The sequence below is a fragment of the Drosophila innubila genome, chromosome X (assembly GCF_004354385.1).
Source record: "Drosophila innubila isolate TH190305 chromosome X, UK_Dinn_1.0, whole genome shotgun sequence".
Classification (NCBI taxonomy): domain Eukaryota; kingdom Metazoa; phylum Arthropoda; class Insecta; order Diptera; family Drosophilidae; genus Drosophila; species Drosophila innubila.
Window position 1 is genome coordinate 23,301,080 of NC_047626.1, and position 24,636 is coordinate 23,325,715.

Consider the following 24,636-nt stretch of genomic DNA (forward strand, 5'->3'; position numbering starts at 1 on the left):
TATTATTATTTTTTTTTTTTTGGATTGACTCAATAATTTGCAATTGCCCTCTTTGTCAGCATTGTCATTTTATCAGCTTTTGTCATTATCACATTTTGTTATTGTGTCATTTTGTCAATTTTGTCAATTGTTGTTGTTGATATTGATTTATTGGCGTCACGCATTCTACATTGTTTACCACAATATTTGACCTTTCAAGGGCCACGTTTGTGCGACTCGCATTTGTCTAACATTATTTTGGCAGCAATGAGTAAAAAGTCAGCTACGGACGTGCCTAGGACCTTTACCCGAATTTCCATCTACCTCTCCTCTGCGCTCTCATCTCCCCTCTTTGCCGTGGGGCCAAAGACCCTGACGCATAATCAATCAATGGAAATCGATTTGTTGTTGAGCGCAATCAACGGGCCACAAGAGTAAGAGGAAACAATGGGAGGATGACAGTGCTGTCAGACACACATTAGAACCCCTCCCTCCACCTCTAGCTTCCCTGCCAGGAGATAAACACTTTTGTAAGTAGGCTGCATCTTTGTCTCGTTCATTGAACTGCCACCTTCAGCCCGGTTCAGATTAAGATTGTTGTCTTGTACTCTTCTTCACTTTTGGGGGTGGCTTAGAGCCCCTTATATCCTTGTTAGCTTAGACACCCTCACTTATCGCATATGTCTCATTGCCGTCTAAAAATAAAACTTTTACCAATTTGCTAAAGCAAAATAAAAGCAATGCTTAATTACACTCTGACTGGATGAAGCTTTGTCTATGACTCATCGACTCGACATACAATATGGGACGTCACTGTATGGCACAGTAGCGTCCCCAAGAGCAACTAACAGAGTCCATTAAGGTGACTAGCTACTCGAATAGCTTTAATTGAGCTTTACTTTTATGGTTGTTGTGGGTGTTGTTGTTGTAGAAATTGTGGTTGTTGTTGTGGATGTTGTTGTCGCTGACTTAACGCTAAATGTTTTGTGGTCTGCCGCTTGTCTCCAAACGCCCCCAACCCAGAAAGTATGCTACAAACGTAAGCACAAATACGGAGAGAGAGATGGAGGGAGAGAGAGATAGAGAGCAAGAAATTGAAAGGGAGCGAAAACCAAGCTGAAGTCAGCACCAACTGTTGCTGCTGACGGGCATATAACACATACATGCACACATATCTACATATGTGTGTACATGGGTGTGTGTGTGTGAGTGTCTGTGCCTTAATGGCCATAATCCCAGCTCATAAAGTATGCAATGATTCGTTTTAGCAGTTAGCAGCATGTTGTACAATAATTTAACAGGCATTGTCTATCATTCAAGAGACCAATAAATATATAAAGAGAGAGAGAGTGTGAGATAAAGAAAGTCATCAACCAATATGCAGCCTCATATTCATTAGATTCTTTCTTGCAACCTGCTTAAAATGTTTTACAGCCTCACATTGTACTAAAAAGAATACGAGCATTATGCCTCAAATGTTTGAGTCAAAACATATCAAATATTCTTTTTTTTCAAACACAAGTTTTTAAATATTTTTAAATTAGCTTAACATAGACAATTTAATAAACAGAAAATACAATTAGAAGAATATATAGAGCTGGAGATGAGCAGTGAACTGATTTTTCTGATTAATCTAAGGCAAGTTGAAAACTTAAAAAAAAGGATGTTCATAAAAACAGGCAAACCAAATTAACAACATTACAATCTTTACAAATCTTTTACGTTAAAAAAATCTTGCAATTGCTTAATCTACAGGCAATATATGTACAAATTTTAATAAGCAAACAAAGCAAAAAAAACCATTAGGAAAATTTTTTAGTGATATAAGTCGAATGAATAAGTGCTAAGTCCACAACTGAATTTGAAACGAAAACTCACGCAAAGATAAATTCTTAGATCTTATATCAATTAAAATTTATGGTTTTATTTAAAATCAATGTCAAAGTTACAGACATTGAGTTCCCCAAACCGTATTATGAACCAAACCTTTAAAATTTATATCTCTCGAGCCCGAATCACACTTCTTTCTTAAAATAAAGGCTAGCTTGATTGTAAAACAGGGGGATCTAATTGAAAAATAGTACTATACTATATATTAGAGTGGGTCAATTTGTATGAAGTAAAAAAATGCATAAAACGGTTATGAAATACGTAATCTACGATGAATTCTAAGAAGAATTGCCCAAGAGACCATGGGTCTAAAATCAATAACGAGCTTCCACTTTTTACGGAGAAGTTATACATATTTCATTCATTGGTAATTGTCTGTTAGGTGATACTAACTTCTTAAACAAATAAAATAAAAAACCCTAATATAGGGCGATTTATAATGAATTTAGAAATAAGAATAAGTTGGCGGTCTCTCTTCAATTGAGTTTTTAAATTAATGCAAAATGAGCATTTCTATTGACACTTGACAAAAGTGCTTATGTTTAAAATTCAATTTAAAAAAAAATAGTTAGGACCGCCATTTAATTCTTATTTCTAAATTCATCGTAAATCGGCATATATCTGGGTTTTTTTTTTGGGGTAAGTTTTACCTAACAGACTGTTTCGCTATACAAAACACATGAAAACCTTCCTCGAAAAAAGAGGATGCTCGATATTGATTTTAGACCCATGGTTTCTTCGGCAATTCTTCTTAGAATTCATCGTAGATTACGAATTTCATAACCGCATCGTCGCGAAAAAGAATGGACCCACTCTACTAAATATAGAGTTTGATATAAATCAATAAATAACTCTGAAATGTTGAAATTGCAAGCATTATTGGCTTACGCACTTGTTGCGATATTGGCAACACTTGAGCGCTAGAACACTTGAACACTTGAAGACTTGAACACTTGCGGCAATTTTCATCTCATTTGTCGTGTTATATTTCATGGCAACTGGCAGCACTTCGATTGGCCTGGCCAATTGGCGATGCGCAGTTTGTTGCTGAATTTGTCGACGCGCTGGAGATAGCCAAGAGTGCAGTTGTTGCCACACTTGCCGCAGTTGTTGCCGCTGCTCGTTGCATAAATCTTATGGTATCCTGTTGGCCAGCCAGAGTTACTTCTGCCTGTTGGCATCCTCAAGCTGAGTTCAAGTCCTTGCTTTTGCCCTCTTGTTCTCCTTCTTCTACTTCTTCTGCTTCTTCTTCTGCTTTTTCTTCTTCTTCTTCTTCTGCTCGTGCTTCTTTACTTATGCAGCGCGTGTAACAATGCCAATATATCTTGGCACCGCCTTTCCTTCTACTCTTCCACTCCCACGACTCCCCCTTCTCGTCTGTATTCTCCTCGATTGCCTTCATAGAAATAGCAAGAGATATTTCTTCAATGGTGCGTGCTCGACGAAAAGATTCTTTGTATTTGAGTTCGAAATGGACTATAGCTAATACTCTTTACTATATAACTGGTTTGACTATTCTTAAATCGTCATGAAATTAGCGGAATAATTGGATGAAATATTAAGATAAATTTAAAACTTAATTTCAGGACAACACCTTTATAAATTTTTTTTTTTTTGATCATTTATTTCTCATTTATTTATTTGCTTATTATATTTCCCAGCAATACAGGTATAAACCTATTATTTAATGTGCTAGTCACGATATTTATCAATTTAGAATATAAAAAAGCTGACAAAACTCGACCTGACTATCTTAGTTTATATCTTTTAATCTATCTACCTTCTACTGAATATAAAAATAAAATTACCAATACTTGATGATATATTTATAAATTATTGTCATAGAATTATACTAGTTCTATCTATACGAAGTGTTGAGAATATGTAAATATGTATATAACTAAGATATGCATTTCTCAAAATGAAAAATAGAAACCATTATTTGTTGGTACTTTATTATGATGATTATCACAATCAGAACAATAAAACTATCTTTATTTTTTTGGTTTATTATACATATCATTATTATACATTTCATCAAAAAAAATATTTACACTATTTGTATACCCTAATCAATCAACATTATATGTACAGGGTATAAAAATGCGTGCGCTGGCAGTGGAATTGAGTTTGTAAGTTTGTGGCGATTGCGGCCTCTGAATTCGAGTTGAAGTTTTGGAGCTGCTGAAGCTTTACTTGTTGTGTATACGCCCCGTTGGCGGTGACGTTGACATTTCGAGTGTCATTTTGCTGCTTGGCTTTTAGCATTACGCCTTTATGTTTGTCCCTCTCACACTCACACTTACAATTTCAGCGTGTGTGTCTGTCTCCGTCTATTTGGTCTTTGTTTCCTGCCTTTGTTTCCTTCGTTTGTTTCCATTTCGTGCAGTTTATTTTACTTACTTGGCTTCATTGTCGCTTTGCATTGCTTTGGCACGCACGCTGACGCCTACGCCTTGCCACATTTTGTGGCAAGCGGAAACACATTACATACTCGGCAGCTTGACAACAGCAGCAGCAGCACCAACAACAACAACAACTATGAGTAAGTCAGCTAAGTCAACGCCTGGCGACAACAGCCGGAAACGGAAATAGAATAAAGTGGCTTTCTGGCTGCTCTCTCTCTCTCTGTCTTTCAACTCGTTGGCGGTTATATTTTTTAGTGGCTTACCACTTGAGCGGTTGTTGCTGCTGCTGCTGCCTGCAATTTATACCAATTCAGGACGTCGCCTCTTGCAACATTTCATTAACTTTGAGTTATAGTTTCATGTTCTCAGAGCTCTTCTCATGTTGCGCTCTTGTTGCTTCTCCACCAGCTTTCACTTTGGTTAATTGGCTAGACTGATGGCTCCAACAAATCCTGTTGTTCCCCTTGTCTCCCTCCCTCACATTTAAAACCATCAACTATGCTAGTTGCTTAGCGCCGTTAGCAGATGGATGAACTATAAACTAGGTCACAAAGTCAAAGGTAGCGCCTCTCTATGCGATTCTCACAATATGAAAATTTTATTTAAAGCTTTATTAACTGAAAAGCTACTTTATTCTATATACAGTTAAAACTAAAATTAAATTGTTTTATTATAAATTTGAAATCAGCGAACGGAATCATTATTAGTTTAATTTTTTAAAAATTACATTGTATTCAAATTTTTAATGTTTTCTCAAATTTATCTTATTTTCAATGATTTAAAATTCTACCAAGTATTTGTAGAACTTTTTAGTACTCTAAAAATGCCAACAATTTCTGTTTTTTTTTTTTAGTTTAAACAAAAAAATGATTATTCTTACTATCAGGGACCGTGACAGCTATAATTTTTAAAGTAAAAATTATGAAATAAAAACTAGTTGCTGATTTTTATAAAAAAGTTGAAAAATAACTATTAGTTTCAATTTTTATGTTAAAAATTAAAAATAAATATTAATTTCAAGTACATTTTTAATGCTTTGAAAAAAAGTACTGGGAGGGAAATAAATAAATAAATATTTGCTGGTGCTGGAACATAAACCAGTGCCAGTAATAATTTACTGTTAACTTGAATTTTCAAGCATTTAAAATGTCAACTGGAAAACTTCGACTTAAAGTACAATTGATCCAAAAAGTAGTTGAGACAGTTTTGAAGCAATTTTCAAAGTAATTTACTGTAGACTGGAATACTCAACCAAGTTAATAAAATAATTCTTTTTCGCTGGAAAAACTCCAGTATTTAAAAATTTATTTATTGATTAGTTAGCAATGGCTGATTATAAAATTTAATCAGTATTCCCAGCCCTGGTTTGGAGTCCCTGTTTACTATACTTATTTCATTTTTAACAATTTTCTGAACACTTACGCAATCAACACATATCATTTCGTAATGATATGATGTTTCTGATTAGACACTTTTGTATTTTCGCTCAACACAAACCGCATTAAAAATACATATGTGCTGACTGAAAAAAAAAAATGAAAACACATAATTAATGTGCTTCAAAGTGCCTGACGGTAATTTTGGCAATCAATACAACTCTGTGTGGATATTTCAGGTGGTTATGTGCTTGGGTTGTTCGGTGGTTGAGCGTTACGAGAATATTCCAAACTTTTCTAACCATTTGCAATGAAACAAAATGTTAATTCAAAACGATTTTACTGCTCCAAATGGGCGAGAAAAGTAGAGCAGAGCAACAACAACAATAAAACAAACAAACGGAACTGCAAGGCGTCATTTATAGAATTGGAGAATGGGTTTTTTTTTGGGAGGCGTGTCTTCTGGGCTGTAAACTTTTAGCTAAAATCGCAGTTGATTTGAACAACAAAGCAGAGAGATAGACAAAATAAGTGTGAAAGAGAGAGAGAGAGAGAGAGAGAGAGAGAGAATGAATGAGAGAAAGAGCATTTGGCAGACAACAATTGGCCTAAAACATACAACAAACGCGCCGAAACGTGACTGGAATAGCATTCCAATGATTGAACGACAGCAATGAAACCGAATTAAAACTGGCATAAAGTATGGGCACACTGGCTACACACGCACACACGCACACACACACACACACACATGCAAGTATTTTAAGGGGGTGGCAATTTGAGGAGGTTGAAAAGAGGAAACTCCAAAACACATTAGTCTAGTGCTCCGCTTCGCTAGCCATAGCTATGCATAAAGCTTTTGCTCTTCCCTCCCTATATCCATGCCAATATATAGTACACTGTGCTACACAAGTGTACTACACTGAAAAAAAAGACAAACTTCTTAAATCAAAAACATTCATCTTAAATATTTTGTTCTTAAAATAAGAACATTTCAAGACCATATTACTAATACTAAGAATATTCATCAAAAAAATCAAAGTTCTTAATACAAGAATAAAAATCTTAATTTATTAAGAAAATATATAGTAACTATGTATTATTTCTAATGAAACAAATAAAGGTTCCGAGAAATCGCTTCAGTTGTGAAGCAGTAGGCGCTGGTTCAAATCCAACTCGTAAGAAGTTTAAAATAATTTTTATAATATTACCTAGACGGAATAAAATGTATATGAATCAAAATCAAAATTAAAAAAAAAAAATTTTAATTTAAAAATAATTTTTAATTTTTTGATTTTAATTTTAAGAACATTTTTTCTTAAAATAAGAACTTGGTCTTATAATTATTAGTTAAAATGTGCTTAGAACCAAGATGTGTTTTCTAAGTTGAAGAATTTTATGTTCTCGACGCATTTTTTTGAGCAAAATTCTTAGTTTTGAGACCAATGTCTTGATTTTAGAACATTTTTTTTTATCAGTGTATGCACTATGCATATAAACTGAATGTCAGTTAGTTGGTAGGAGGTGGGATGAGTAAACTTTATGGATTGCATGCGCTTTAGCTGTGCTACAGCTGCAACCCCACTGATAATGGACTGACAGCAACACCACTCCCCCTCCCCGCCCCACCCTCTCCTACTTCTTCTTGTACAACTACTTCCCCTCTTCTACTTTACCTCCATGTACACTTAGCTGGTTGTGCTAAAAGTTTGAGCGCTATCAACTTAAATGCTTCAAGCTCATCGGGCAAAAAAAAAAAAAAAAGAAATGATATGAAATGAAAGAAGCAAACGAAATGGAAGGCATTATGAAAATGCTGAATGTATTCGCCAATTTTAAATATGCATTAAGCCAATGAAAAGTTGCGCCATGAAGCCCGCTTAGCACGCACATGTTCTCAGAACTTAGACCAGGGCGAAGGGAGGGCCAGGGCTACCCCAATCTGCATGTGCATGCGTGTGTGTGTGTATGTGTGTAGGTGATAGCTATAACACTTTATCGCCCAGCACACACGCACTGTGACTTAGGAGACAGCTCAAAATAATGCAGACAGGACAGTGAGAAACAAGGAAAAGAAAGGGAGAGAGAGAGAAAGGCAGAGAGTGGGAGACATTTGCCAAATAATGATTACAGCTTTCGCAGAAAATAAATGTGTAGCAAGTTGGAATAATGGATTATATGGCATACAGGGATTACAAATAAGACTTATGACTTTAAAAAAAAATCAACAACATTATAAGGCTAAAATCTTGGAAGTGAGTGAAAAATGGAAAATACATATTTATAAATAAGGTATTTTCATTAATTTTAACTTTTTTTTTTCATAATAAAACAGAAAATAAAAAAACTATATTTGAAAATTTTAATATTAGTTTTCGTGCGATGTTAGAAAAAATACAATTGTAAAAATTGAAAATATTTATTCAGTTAATTACATGTACTTAAATTATTTAAATCAAACATAATTTGTATATTATAATTTTAATGAGATATTTAGGGGAAAATCTCCCAAAAATGTATGGAGTTTTGAGAGATTATCGGTTAGTTTCGCTATCTGTGGCACCCCTGATTTAGAGGCATTTAAAGTCACCGATTGGATAAATATAATGGGGAATTGATTTTCAAACTGATCTTCTATATTTGTAATAAGTCCAAGTTCGACAGACGGATAAAAAACACATCAATAAGAAATTCTTATTCAGAATACGAATAGTTAACTCGATTTACAGCTACTTTGTCCCACTTTCCACTTTCCAGGGTATAATAGGGATACCTGAGAAAGCAGCGAGAATCCACTTGATTTTACGAGCAATTGAAACTAAACTGGCAATGAAAAAAACCCAAGAAACACGCAAAGCGAAACGATTCAGAGAAAAGGCGACGTTTCAAATTCTTTCTTTCTTTCTTACTCAATCTCCTTTTACGAGTCATTCTTTCTCTCTCTCTCTCTCTCTCTCTATCTTAAATTATATACCCTTGCCTTTGCACGATTGAGCCTAAGCCTTTATTTCATACGAATCTAGAGGGGAAAATATTGTTGGGGGAGGGATAAGGCAGCAGCTAAAGCCGCTTACAGATTTTGAGTAATTGTGCGCAATTATGTGTGTGGGTGTGTTAGTGTGTGTGTGTGTGTATGTGTGTGGGTGTAAGCATTGGGTAATTTCACATGGCGCCGTAAACATTTATTTTTGAATCGATTAAAGTTAAGTTGCAGCTTTTTCTTCCTACACATCCTTTCTTACTTTATCTTTATCCTCTGCTTCGTCTTCATCATTTTCTGTGTCTTTTTAGGGGATAATCCTTTGATGAAAGTCTTCGGTCGTTTGCGCTTGTTATTTATGTACTATGCTGAGACTGATTTTATTAATGGATTCCTGGAAGAGTCGACCGGCAATACATTCCCCCCACCCCTTCACCACACACACCCAAAACAAATACACACACAAACACACATTTACCTGACCAATCGTTATTCATGCACACAGACAGTGAAATCAGTTCGTCAGTGGGTTGATTAAACAGTTAGCTACTCAACGCCTTTCATCAGTTTCCGTGTGTGTGTGTGTATGTATGTGTGTCTGTGGGTGTGTCTAGTTTGTCTGTTTTCAACAGTTTCTTGCAGCATTTACAATTTACCTCATGGCTGTAAATCTTTCTCAAAGTAAATCCTAATTTTTACAACCCAATTAATCTTCTTTTTAGTTTTTCAATACTTGTTGCATATCCTTTAATTTAAAGAGAGACTAAATAATTAGAAGAGAGAGAATAAGAGAACCGTGTGAGGATAGAGAGATTGAATAAACTACGTTACAAATGAAAATACATTTAAAGCTAAAATAAGAATATTAAGTTTGCGACATTTTCCAATCTTTTCATGCAAATATGTGCACAAGGATCATCTATTATTTAATTAATACCCAAAATAGTAGACTGCACACACAGTTTTTTATTTTTACATCTAAGACAATTTCTTCATCTAGTTCGAATTCTAACAATAATAAGTATCACAAAAACGATGTTGTTCAGAAGTCTTTAGACCTTCAATATTAAGGGTGTAATGCCCTCGGACTAAGAAATACCGTATAGAATTTCAGAAAATATCTCCATAATTTAAGAAACAAAAATTTCAAATATAGAGGAGAAAATAAAGTTCAATAAGTGTTCTGCTAATTTGCAACTAATAGCAATTTATTAAACCTTTTAAACAATTATATTAATATCTATGAACTTTCAGAAGACATGGAAATATCGTACTTTAATTTTGAAGCTTTTCAAATTCAAAAAAAAAGTTGAGTAAGCTGAAAGCTTCACTTTATCGATCATGCAAGAAAGCTCACAAAGGTGATCGAAACTTGAAATGATGTTTACAGATTATGTTGTACACTGTTATGTATGTACACTGAAAAAATGACCAACTTTTAAAATTAACAACATTCATCTTAAATATTTTGTTCTTAAATTAAGAACATTTTAAGACCATATTACTAATACTAAATTAAATTTTATGAAAGTATAAAAATGTACTTTTTCTTATGAAATAAATAGTAGTCCCGCTTCAGTTGTGAAATCAGAAGGCGCCGGTTCGTATCCCACTCGTAAGAAGTTAAAAGACCATTTACAAAATTACAAAGACAGAATAAAATTAATTGAAATCAAAATTAAAAAAAAAAAAATATTATAAATTTAAAAAATTTTAATGTTTCTTTTTTTTAATAACATTTATTCTTAAAATAATGAACTTGGTTTTATTTAAAGTGTTCTTAAAACCAAGATGTGTTTTCTTAATATAAGAATTATATGTTCTTAGTTTTAAAACCAACATCTTGATTTTAGAACATATTTTTTTCAGTGTATGTGTATGGAATATTAAGCTCATTTTGTATGTTCCTTTGAGATTTTCTCATACTCTCACTTTCTATTTCAAACACACTTTCTTCTTTTTTCATTTCGGACTTTTGTTAGTTTCAACATCATCATTATGTATATTCTTCATTTTCTTCGTCTATAGCTTGTGTTTCTTTGTCTTCTTCTTCTTTTATTTGTTGTTGCTGTTTAGCAATTTGTTGCATGTTGCCATTTTCATTACAGTTAGCAGTTACCGTTACTGCTGTTGTCGTTTTTGTCAACGTTTCGTGCACGTCAGCAACCACAACAACAACAGCAACAACAACAGCAACAACAACAGCTACAACAACTGCCACAGAAACCAACATCTTAGTCACTTTCACTTTTGCATTATACTCGTTTCACATTGGTCTCTGCTTATTCTTAGCCATCCCTCTCCTTTTACTTCATCCTCCTTCTCTTTTAAGTTACCTCTCTTGTTGTTGTTGTTGTCGTTGTCTTAGACAAAATGGTTTTTAACCCAAATTGCAGCATTCTCACGCGTTGCACTCAAATCCGCTTAACGGGCGATTCTTATAGAGCAGCTTACCGCACTTTTCCACTCCCCTCCCCCCTACTACTACCCCCTCAGTTTAGAATCCCCCTCCACACCCATGGCCATCGACAGCGTCATGTAAATTAATCCTAACACGTGGCCAAAAGCACTTACAAAGTTTCCGCAGCTGATAATTAAAAAGCAACCGCTTAAAATATTAATAAAACCTCGCTTAATCACAGAGATGGACTAGATTTACCATATGTGCAGGTCGTGACACGTTCTTGCAAGAATAAACATGACATTATACTAGAATCGCTTTAAATTACAATAGATAAACTTGAAATGAATAAAAGAATCAAATAAGAAGATTAAAAATTAAAGTAGCGCAGAAGCTAGAAACTAGAGATAAGCTAAAGGTATGCTAGAGATTTGCTAGAGATGGGCAATATGTTAGATGGGACTGTAAATAGAGATAGTTGAAAGATGAGCCAGATATGCAAAATCGATTGTTTATAAATGGAACAGAGACAAACTAGAGATAGAGAACATTTGAAATAAAGATGATAAAGACTTAAACTTGATATGGGATAAACCTGGGCTAGAGATGGTTAAAGCAAAACACATCAGAAAAGTTTTAGATAATAAAGAGTCGAACTAGAGATGTGTCAGAGATGAGAAACACATGGACTCAAGATGGGCCAAAGATGGTGATGTACGAAATATGGACTAAGAATTTACTAACTATGGGCAAGAGTTTTTCTAAAGATTAGAGATGGACTAAACATCGGCAACAGCTGGGCTAAGAATGAGCAAAATAACGGCTAGAATTCAAATTCAGTCCAGTCGAGGATTATAACACTAGATTGTAAATCGATCCCTGAATGAAGATCTACATTCATCAAAACATTATTTAATCGTGTCGTGTTTTGCTTGTATCGCTGTCATCTCTAACATAAAAACAGAAATCTGAATCAAATCGCATAAAGCGGTTAAAATTTGCCACACACTGCATTGTTTAATTATGAGAACACCATATTGTTATTACATTTTAAACTCATTAAGTGGGCTCAGACAGGCAGACAGAGATGCTGAAAGAGAGAGAGAGAGAGAGAGAGCGAATGGTCATAAATAGATACATTATGACTCGATGCACTTATATGACTACAGTTAATAATGCCTATATGACACTATACTAAACCAACCATATATTATTATTATACAGGAGGTTTATTTGTATAAATATGTGAATGTGTGTGTGTGTGTAGTGGGTTGGGGAAATATGGCTATTATTGGAACAGTATACTCGCATGTACGTTGTTGCATTTTCAGTAATTGCTAGACAAAAAATTTAGGTTAAAATAAATTGCATGTTTCATTTTCAAAGCGAGAGTTGAGTTGACTTGAGTCCTGCATGCAATCGACAGGAAGTGGAGACCCCTACACCCACACACACTCACACAGTGGCGCCACCTGGGAGTCAAATGCGAACATATCGCGTGCGTTTTGACCAAACAGTCTGAGAACAATCTATCTCACTCGCACGCACACACTCACTGCATATACACGTACATACGGACTCAATCTGTCTGCTTTGCACGCATTTAAAATCCCCTACAACCCAATAAGTAATAACAATTTATTCAAAATATTTATCGATTTATAAGCTATACCTAAAATATTTAAGATAAATAAAATAGTTACAAAAGTTGTTAGGAAATCTTGTAAACCATAAATTTTCAGTTTAAATACAATTATTTTTCTAACTTTTAGCTACCTATTAAACTAAATGCGGCATTTTATAAAGACTAAAGATTTTATAGTAGATATTTTTGATATATCAGCCATATACTCGTAAGAAGCCACGTCAGTTAAGATACTGTATGTGTCTAAAGGGTATCTGCTAGTCGTGTAAATTTCTCTATTCCACTCGCAGCTGTTTCTTTTGTTTTTGCATAATTAATGTCATCATAGGCAGCCGTAATTGCGTCTGCCTCGCCATTCTGCCATCATTGTCCGTCCTGCCACAATGTGACCGTAATGACGCCAGCAGCACGATGCCACTTGCCCCACGTTGCATGCCACGCAATGCACCACAGCACTGCAGGATGCCGTCGGTTGCTGCCACCCTTTTTGGGGTCAGGTGCATGCTTCTAACGGCTGTTGCAATTGATTTTGATTCATTGCCCTGGCCATCAACTCAGTCGAGAGTTACTGTCGCACTGCAGTGGCCATAACGACTGTGTCATCCTCTTGGTAACCCATTAAATAAACCAAATATATGCACTGACTACCATTTACTTGCATGTGTGTTCAATTTATGGAGATATTTCATTAAATCTACTAATTAAGATGTGTTTCACTTTACACTCCTATCACCTGATGATAAATAAGCGTAACTTATTGACCAACTATGTATCAATATCAGGGAATAATACCGGAACCGGTACTGGAACCGTTAACAGAAACTAACCGATTCATTTTTAGTACCGAGACAGAAACCATAGCCCAAAAAAATTCCTTTTCCAGAACCATCAAGGGGGCTCCGGCGGCTACAGTCGAGCACGCTCGACAGTATGATACCCTGTGTTCAGGTACTCTGCACTAAAAGATATTTTCAACCGATTGTTCCTAAGGCAGCTATATGATATATTCAACCGACTTGAACCAAATCTGGTCAGGATGCATAATACCAGCCCAAATGTATATTCTGTCAGTTTGGTTAAGATATCTCAAAAAACTTTTTCATACTAAAACTTAATTTTCGACTGAGCGTCTCTATGGAAGCAATATGATATATTTATCCGATCTGAGCCAAATCTGGTCAGGATGTAAAATACCAGTCCAGATGCATACTCTATCAGTTTGGTTCTGATATTTCAACAAACAAAAAACTTTTTCATACTAAGACTTCATATCGTTCCTATGACTGCTCTATAGTGGTCCGATCCAAAAATAAAAAAACAAACCTGATCTGCGTATGGTATTCAGGAACCTTCATAACAAGCTTGAAGTCTAAAGCTCTTTTGGTCTCTGAGATCGACGCTTTCAAACAGACGGACAGACAGACGGACAGACAGACGAACATGGCTCAATCGACTCGGCTGTTGATCCTGATCAAGAATATATATACTTAAGGGGGTCTGCCACGCCTCCTTCTGCCTGTTACATACATTCTGCCAAACACATTATACCCTATTTTGCCCATTTTCATTGGGCTCAGGGCATAAAGATTAAAACGCTTGTAGCGATACTGTCCGGGACATTTTTCTAAAGATACTATTTTCTGTATGTGGGTATATCATTTTGCTTTTTATTGAAAAATAGCTAAAAATTTCAGTTAGGTTTTGTCTAGATTTTAATGCAAATGTTTGCCTTTGGGGTTCTGATAATTTAACATTTTTGACATTTGTTTCGATTGATCAAAAATTATATTAATTTTTGTAAGTATGGAAAATTAAAAAAAAAATTTGTGCTGCCAAGCTAAGCAACCAACTAATATACTTCATTTCATAAGTGTACTTGCAGTTCGTTATGTGTCCACTGCAGTTGGTTTCGCATTTGTGCATTTAAGTGGTCTTAAGTGAAATGAATTTTAAATATTTAAAGAGCCGCGCGATGCGTCGTTTAAACAGGCATTAAGTTAATAAAACTCCAAGGACACGCCCCCTCAACGCCCACCTCATGTTGCAACATTGCTGGCAGTTGCCACATGAGCAACAGAGTCTCGTGCTGAAATTATAACTTAATTATGCAGCTGACAGTCCAATGGAGCTAGAAACTGTGAATCCCTGTCTATAAGTGCTTCAATGGGTGTAGATGAGTGTGGAAGTGTGAATATGAATATGAATACGAGTAGGTGAATGTGTCGTTAATTTCATGAAATAATCAGTTTAAAAATTGTTAAAGGGTTTCTTAGCATTTTGTCGATCATACAATTATTTCTATAAGACGCTGTAATGTTTTTTAATTTACTGGGTATACCAGTAAATATCAAGGCTGCTTTCAAAATGATACAATAAATAGGAAATAGTGTCTTTAAATTTATGGTTTTATTAGACAGTGATGGATTTTATTTATTATAAAGAAATTTATACATATAGATTAATTGTTATTTGAAATCTTTGATTCGTTTTTAGTGTGTATTGTTATTTAGGTAATGTGTATAACATTAACTCTTTTAAATTGATTTGAATTAAATTAAAAAATAATTTGAATTAAGCTAAATAGTTTAAAATTTCTAAGGCAATCATTAATTCATCGATGTATTTTACATCACTAGCTAAAGCACTTTCAATTCGGGAGGAATAAACAAGATTCTCAAGCCGACAAGATCATAAATTAAATGCCTAAACTCGGCTGATCCAGTCGAGATTCTTGCAACACTTAGGAGATGGGGCAACAATCCTTGCACAGGCTGTCAGAGGCGGCTTAAACTGGACTAAGCAACAACTAGATGCCAAAAGAAAAAAAACGAAAAAGGAAAAACAAAATTTTGGCAACACGCAACAATAAAGGACGAGAGGACCAGAGGAGAGAGAGGGGATATGCTGGAGACAGAGTGACAGGGAAAAACATGCTGGCAAAATGGCAACAGGCAGCTGAGTTGAGCGATGAGAGACAACAACGAGGACGGATTTGAAGCGACAGATTGATGTAGATGCGAAGCGAATGGAGAACACTCAAAAGAGAGAGAGAGAGAGAGAGAGAGAGAGAGAGAGAGAGAGAGAGAGCGAGCGAGAGAGAGCGAGCGAGCGAGGGGAGTATAGGAAGGTAGAGGAAGAAGCGAGAGGAGCTGAGTTGAAGATGTGAAGATGAATGGAGTGGCAGATAGATGGCTTACAGCTGCATTGTATGGAGTGTAGGGTATAGGCGATAGGGGAAGGATGAAAGTAAGGCAAAAGGGTTGTATCATAGCACAGACACACACACACTTGTACGCACACTCACATAAATGTCAAGCAATGAAAATGTTTGCCCAGTTAGCCGTATGGAAACCGTTAACAAAATGTTGCCTACCATTCCGATTGTTTGTGTGTGTGTGTGTGTTGCCTGTCCTGTCCTGTCCTTGATATGTTATACCTTGTTAGCTGTTGTGTAGATTTTCGGGCTACCCCATCTTACCTGCCCCTCATGTCCTCCATTGCTTTGCCCTCCTCTTCCTAGCCATCTCTTTGGCATGCGCTACAAACCTATTCAAATGCCAAACGAAGCGTGCGTCGCACACGAACACTCTGCATTGTACGCCTCCCCTCCTACAACACCACCCCTTCCATCACGCTCATTGCCTCCTCTTCTTGTCTCCTTGCGCTCTGCAAGTTTTGGTCCCGCTGCTATGTTGCCTTGCTGCTGTTGTGTGTGGCATTCCAGAAACGAAAACATATTTTCCATATGAGTGCACAAAGCGTTGCGAGACGCACAAACACAACAACAACAACAACAACAGCGCAAACAACAACAACTAGCTTAACAACAACGAATATGGCTTAGTCGCAGCCGGCTCACATATCCCACCCAGTTAGCCCCGTTTGTTGCCTTGCGGGTATTTCACTTTTGCCTTGTCCTTCTTCTTCTCCTCTCACCACCCCCTTGTTCTGCTTCTCTTCCACCTCGTTTTATTTTTTTTTTTTTTTGTTAATCCTTTTCGAAATTTTTAGTTTGATTGTTGGGAAAATATTTTAAGCCCCAGGCACAAACACTACACGCCGCATGCATTAGCATAACGCCAGGGACACGGGAAATGGAGAACCAGGCAGTAAATGGGGAGCGAAGGCAAGTGAAAGAGAGAGAGAGAGGGAGAGGGGGACAGGGAGAGAGAGAGGAAAGGCAGTGAAGCCTGCGGATGCGTATGTGTTAGTTAAACATATGCCTTAAGCTTGAAAGTCTTTAAATGGCCTTTAAGTGAATGCTATTTTGCTGATTTTGATGACGACTGGAGATTTATATCCCACACAGCATCCACATGGAGTCTACAATAATAAATATAAAGCAATTAGCTAGAGCTTTTATTTTTTAGGCCTTATTAGTCACTTAGCATTAGTTGCTTTGTAGTCCACATACCATCCACATGCATTCCACATTAAATATGCCTTTCTTAAGACACTTGCTGTCATCCACATGTAATCCATACGGCATTCAAAACTATATTCCACATGAAATTTGTTATACTTGACATTACGAAATCAGTTGGTAACAAAATGCGATACACTTACATTCCACTTGAAATCTACACTGCAAAATCACTATTTGCAAGAATTTAATACAACAAAAATACTTGAGTCATCACTAGACTCTGGTCACTTGCGTTCCACTTGAGTTCCACAAACGCGTATTATGACTGCTGTCAAAGAAAAGTATATTTAGCAATTGATATTATTTTGTGGGCGATCATATCAATAACAACATGCGATCCACTTACATTCCACTTGAAGTCCACACTGTTAAATCATATTTTACAAGTATTAAACAAAATAAAAATACTTGTATAACCAATCGGCACTTGTCACTGCCGTTCCACATGCGATCCACAGCGACAAATGCAAATTACGACCGCTATAAAAAGGAGAAAACTCCAAATGCGAAATGACATTAATTGCCTGTGTTTTATTTAGCATTTGGGTTTATTTTGTGGACAATCGATTGACGGTTTGTCACGCAATGCGAGCAATTAAATTTGTTGGGTCGAGTCGAGACAAGGAGAAGATTGCCAGCCATTTGTTGTGTCTCCGCACAGCCAATATTGTTTGTGCGCTGAGCAAGCAACTGACAAGGGAGGCGTCAAGAGGAAAATGGGAATTGGGGGGGACTGGGGAGGTCGGTCGGTCGGTCGGTCGCGACAGAGCTCGTTACTGTCACGCCCTGTTGCCGCTTGGACATGACAAAGGTTGACATTGTGCCTGCATTTATTAAAACAACTGCCAGCAGGACGTGAAGCGTGTAAACAAACGGTAGACGAGCCTTTTCTCCCACCTCCCTCTTTCCCACACTATCCCGAACTTAAAAGTAAAAAGAAAAAAAAAAAAAGAAAGCCTAACCGAACTCATATTGTTGTTGTTTCGTTTGTCTCTTTGCAGTTTATTGGCAACAATAATGGTCAGCACAACATTGACAACATTGGCTGCTGGACAAACAACTAGTAGCAATATTCATCATCATCATCATCAGCAACAGCAGCAGCAGCAGCAGCAACAGCAGCAGCATCAACAGCATTTGCCACATCAGCAACAGTTGTCACAGCATCACAGCACAGCCAGCAGCGGCTATCAACGCCTACAAACATCCACAGCAACAGCAACAGCTACAGCAACAACAACAGCAACAGCACCATCAGCCGCAGCAGCAGCAGCTGCTGCTCAGCAACGCAATTATTACGCGCTCAACGGTTTAGAACACGACTGTGACAACAGCAACAATAGCTATCAGCAACAACAGCAACCGCCTAACTTACCGCTCAACGATCAAATCAATCTGTTATTTCCAAAGTGCAGACCCAAACAGCAGCAACAGTCGCACCAGCAGCAGCAGCAGCAACAACAGCAGTCCACGCACAGCAGCAGCAGCAACAACAACCGACAACATGAAGCCATTGCCGATGTGAATCTAAACAGCAGCAACATAGCAACAAAAGCAGCAACAGCAGCAGTTGCTGAGCCAATTGTGGGCAGCTCACCGATTGCCACGCCCATCAGCTCAACCACGCCCAGCTATTATAAAAGTGTTAATATTATAACACAATCACCGCCACCGCATTCAGCATCATCGCACTCCTCGGAATCGTTGTCTTCGGTCACGCCACGCATCTCGACGAATCCGTTTCTGTGCGCACCGCTGACACCACCAACACCGCCAACACCACCGCACAGTCATCGTGCACTGGCCGCGGATATCGATAACGACATTGAAGCCATTGTGCTGGCCGAGAGCGACGATCTGCAGCAGCAACAGCTGCAACAGCAACAGCTGCAACAGCAACAGCAGCAACATCAACAGGAGGAGGCAGTGCCAGCGACAGCTTATCCGGCATCCTTCTATTATCACACGGATACGGACAGCAAGCGTGGACAGAGCTATACGGATATGCCACGTAAACGCAACAGCGCCATATCAACAAGCCGACAGCAGCAGCAACAGCAGCAGCAGCAGCAGCAACATCATGCGCTGCTCAATGGCAACAGCAATGCCTCCACTCAGAATCCCAGTCAGAATCCATTCATCAAGGAGAACTATTGGGAATCGGCAACGCCACGTGCCAGCACATTGCTTCATTCGCCTACAGAATATGCCGAAGAGCAACAGCAACAGCAACAGCAACAGCAGCAATTGCAACAGCTGCAGCTGCAGGAGCAGCAACATATGCATGCCTCGGCGAGACGAGCGTATCATCAGCAACGCGAGCAACTTGCACCACAGCTGTACAGCATAGCGCAACGTCAGGCGACGCATCATCAGCCAGCGCATGTCCTGCGTCTGGGTCGTAGTCCTGTCAATCGCAGTTTTCCCACAACAGCAACAACACCAGCAACAGCAGTGGCAGCAGCGGCAGCAGCAACAACAGCAACAGCTGCTGCACAACAGCAACATCACCAGCAGCCCAATGGCAATCCCTGTGCTGAGGGACTTACTCCACTTGCCAGTCATTATCTATATGGCAGCAAGACATCATTGGATCAACATGCAGCCGATTGGGAGCCACGTGAGCAGCGCAAGCAGCGACTGCGTGAGGAGCGTGAAAGAGAGAGGGAGCGAGAACGCGAACGTGAACGGGAGCGGGAGAGAGAGCGAGAGCGTGAGCGTGAGCGAGAAAGGGAACGCGAGCAATTACTGTTGGAGCAGCAGCAACTTCAGTTGCAGGATGTTGTGCATGCCACACGCGATAACCACCTAAGCCACCTGCAGCAGCAGAAACAACAACAACAACAACAACAGCAGCAGCAGCAGCAGCAACAACAACATCAACAACAACAACAGCAGCGCAAGCGACATGGCGAGGATCGAGATCATCGACTGGTCAATGGCAACGCCAATGAGGCAACAATGGGAGGATATGGAGTCACGGATGCAAGCGAAAGTTGGCAGCGTAAGTAGAGAGGACGAAAGAAAGTGCTTGGAAAACGAAGAAACAGAAGAAGAGATGTGAAACTTTTAAAGGAAGGGGATGATCATTAGAAAGCTCTGATAAGTAGACAGCAAAAGGAAGTAACAAAGACAGAGGAGGGATTACAAATTTGTGTATGCTAGGAAAGATGATCAAGATAAAAAAGGAGCCGAAAGAGAGTTATGTATATGTTAGAACCCGCAAGCAATTAAAGGCAATGAGTTAAGCTCGTAAGGAAAAATGGCAAAGAGGAAATCCTTAGAGAGATCTGGTAAGTAGAGGGGAGAAGGCAAGTAAGAAAGGAAGCGAATGAGGATAAGAGAGCTTTGGATACTAGCAAACGGTCAATCAAGGTGAGATAACAGACTAGTCTCTTTAGTGTAGGTATTTTAAGGATATACCAAGAAAAGAGAAGGCAGAGTTCTGAAAGTTATACATAAAGACCGTCGACTAAGAGATGTAAGGAATGCTAGGGATAAATGCTGAGAATTTTCAGCTTGACAAAGCCTTGGACAGAACAAAAAATTGCACATACTTAGAAATCAAGAAGTTGACGTTGCAAAAGGACCTTCAACTATTCGTGTCTCACTTTGGGGAATGCTCGACAAAAGTAGCTCAGCATTTCTGTGGTTGCCAATGTCTGTTGCAATTTGTTGTGTATCAAGAGTTTTCAGATTTGGTTGCCTGGCTGCCTGGTTGCCTGGCTAAGTGGCTACAACACCAAACCAACTGCCAAGAGGGGATGGGTGTTGTTGTACGTTAAGGTGGTAAGAGCACTAACGACATGTCGATTGGGTTGAACTGTTTGACTGTATTGTGTATGGCCATGACCATGGGCCGGGTAATTGAATTGCAAATCATGCGTAATGAAGTGCACTGCAAATATAAATGCGCATTAAGCAGGCCACAATAGCCAACAACATCAGTAACAACAACACAACAACAACTACTGATGAGTCTGGCCAAAAAGCCAGACCAGTGCCAAGTGTTGTACAATGCGTAAAGATCTGAGGGGAAGGCGTGCATTTAATTGATTGCAATTAATTGGCATTGGCCAGGTAAGACAGGCAGCTGGCTAAAAGCTATCACGTATAGTAACATGGCCATATTCTTGAAATCCGTCTACACTGTATATGATTGTTTCGCTTAAGTGGGGATTATTATTTAGTTAGATTTCAATCTGTGAAGCTGTCGAGCGATTAATGTATCTTAGGAGTCAACACATACACTCAGAAAAAAAAACAGAGATACAAACATAGTATAAAAAATATTAACAAAAAAAAAACAAGCAAAAAAGAACAATAAAAAAAAAAACAAAGTAGTTAAATTAAACAATATATTTGACATAATTATTTTCTAAATTTATTGCAAATACAAAATTAGTTTGGAAATAAAAAAAGCTATTTTTGTTTTAACTATAAATAATACATTTTATAAAATTATACTCAACTTTATTTTTATACATATTTTGAGTATGCACGTTCTCAAAATAAGTATTTAAAAAAAAAAATATGGTCTGAAACGCGCTTGGAATAAGTAAAAAATATTCTTAAACTTATCCCAAAAGTTCTTAAAAAAAAGTCTAGTATCAAGTATTTTGGGATTAAATAAAAAATACTTGATATGAGAATTTTTTACTTAAATCAAGAGTTTTAGGGATAGTTGCAATTCTAACATCGATCGTACTAGATTTAAGTACGGAATACTTGATTTTTTTTTTTTGAATGTATTTATATATTAAGTAGTCTTTAAAAAGCTGTTCGAATCTGATAGTTTTGCTTAAATCAGGATCTAAGCAAGGCTTTTGCTATTAAGATAATAACAACTTATAGCAAATTTTTGCATGTTTTCTTTCCCTATAAGACTACAAATTTTTATCACATGCACTTAATACAAGTCTTGCACTAAAGTCAATACAAATTCATAGTTTCGTAGCGCTTTTACAGTCTATAACCTAAATGATTGACCTACATGATCGCTTAATGGATATTTCAATTTCTTGTAGGACAAGAACCTAAGTTTCCATATGCTTGATCTAATTGTGAACATTACCATAACTGGATAGTTTGTTTGCTGATATACATTTTCTACTATTTATTTCCGTCGCCCAGATCTGCGTGTTACAACCGAGCCGGAGGAGAGCAAGTGCAACAGCAGCGGCAACAAGCAACAAATTATGGACAAGTCGCAGCTGCAGCGGAGTGCCCATGTCATGCTGGAGCCGCACACGCGTCGCCTGCTGGAAGATGGAGGCGTCTATCGGGAGCATAAACTGGACGCCTGGCAGCTGGAACGCAACTACACGCTGGCCGTGGAGTCGCGACATGGCATCATAGGTGAGTCATCTGGTGATCGGGAGCACAACCATTCCCATCTCAATGTTGCTCTTCCATCAGAGTACGAGGGCTCTCCACGACGCATTGGTGTCGCTGCCAACAGCAACAGCAGCAGTCCTGGCATTGGTCTTACACCGGACGAAATCGAACCACCAACAGTTGGCACAGCAGCAGCAGCAACAGCAGCAACACCAGCTGCAGCAGCAACAGCAGCAGTAGCGCCACCTATGAGCTGCAACTCAACTGCAGCCAGCACGCTGCAGAAGACTGCGGCACGTGCTGCACTTGCCGCATTGGCACAGTGCCAGCCACCGCAACAGCCGCAGGCGTATCCGGTACGACCTGGCTTTCCACAGGTACTTATATCGTAAATTTCTTTATTTTTTTTTTTACATTGCCTTTCTTTATTAAATCTTCTCCAAGGGAGACTTACAATAAGTTTATCAAATCTTATATTTAAAGCTGAATGTCTTATTTAAGCCAAACAGATATCGTTAATATCATTAATTTTCATGATATAGTACATCGTACATCATAGAAAGCAGCTCGTTAAAGAAATTTCGTAAATACATATTCTATAAAAAGTTGCATATTCATTTAACTAACAATACGAATATCGTAAAATGAATATCGTAACATGTAAAAACTAAATCAGAAGATGCATATCATAAAAGACAAAAAAATATAAATATAATATATATATATATAAAATATTGTAAAAACAAATATCGTAAAATGAATATCGTAAATTTAAAATAGTGTTTTAAAATTTGCATATGAAATTGAGCCACTTATGGCAAGATCGTATGACGAATATCGTAGAAAACTCATCAAACAATTTGTCTTTATTAGAAGATGCATGTCATGAAAGGCTTATGATAAATATTGTATAAAGCTACCGCGAAGTACGAATATCGTCAAATTAATACCGTAAGAGAATCATTATACCATCAAAAAAACAAGGCAAAGAAAATACAGAAATTGAATAATTAATTAGTCATGTGATACAAATACCAAGTCGAATTTCGTAAATTGAATATCGTAAATGAACCAAAAAACAAATTCTTTGCCAATAATCACATTATACAAATAGAAAATTATATCACGCAAATTGTATATCGTCGATCGAATATCGTTTAGTGCAATAATCCTGTTTCATTCACTTTACAGCGCATAATATCGCCGCCACGTGAGCTACGCAGCAGCTCACCGCCGCAACCACCGCAAGCGATGCAACAACCGCTGACACAGCAACAACAGCAGCCCTACAACAACATCAGCAATCATAGCAATAACAACAACAACATTAAGCAACTGAGCAGCGATAACAATGCTGAGGATACGAGCAATGATGTATCTGAAATTGGCACCATATCCGACCTGACCACGCCCGAGGCGGCCATTACGGCCACGCCCAATGAGTTGACAAGCTGTGCGGCAGCTACGCCTCCGCCGATAGTAGCAACAGCAGCAGCAACAACAACAGTGGCTACAGTTGCAACAGCAGCAGCGGCAGCAGCAACAACAGCAACAACTGCATTTGTGGGCAGCTCGACAACAGCGGGTGTGGGTGTCAACCCTATTCCATTGAGCCTGCATACAAAATCCTCGACCTTTGATTACCTCTACGAGTTCTCTGAGACGCGCAAAGTGCTGGAGGAGTTCTTCAAGTGCCCCTCGAACGACGAGCAACCCATTATGGAGAATGGCAGCGACGTTGACAGCATTGTAAGTAAGACTAGAACGGGTCGGGCAGGAGATAGGAAAGGTATGGGGTAGCGTAAGGTGTGAAAAGGGTATCAGGCTGTCGGGTCAAAGGATGAGGTCACACAGCGACAAGCTAGTGTCAGGCACTGTTCCGCAGGCAATGTGACCAGCTTGACAGGAGTGGAGGGAGGTGGGACACCCTGCCACTCTGCCTAAAAAGGACCCCTCGGCCTGGACCGAACTTGTTCAACTAATGGAATGGAATGCAATGCGATGCGAAAAGAAGCGAATAATAATACAAAAATTATGCTACCAGTTAAACTGAAATAAGCCAAGCTAAAAAGGGGGTAGGATAAAGGAGAAAGTAGTAGGAAGAGCGTTTTGAAGAGGGTTGGGAGGGACTGAAGAGTCTAGAGCCTGCCTAAATAACTCGCATTAGCTCCACTCCAATAGTAGCAGCTACTTA

General features: G+C 38.1%; 1 protein-coding gene across 1 annotated transcript in view; it reads left to right on the forward strand.

Moving 5' to 3' along the window:
- Positions 1-24,636, forward strand: part of LOC117788638 — a 101,588-nt gene that overhangs the window by 67,632 nt on the left and 9,320 nt on the right. Inside the window, 8 exon segments of the mRNA XM_034627472.1 lie at positions 18,107-18,256; positions 18,377-19,165; positions 19,208-19,532; positions 19,534-19,593; positions 19,596-20,109; positions 22,239-22,463; positions 22,524-22,819; positions 23,634-24,191. Coding sequence (XP_034483363.1) covers positions 18,123-18,256; positions 18,377-19,165; positions 19,208-19,532; positions 19,534-19,593; positions 19,596-20,109; positions 22,239-22,463; positions 22,524-22,819; positions 23,634-24,191 — 2,901 coding nt within the window. The 5' untranslated portion in view covers positions 18,107-18,122.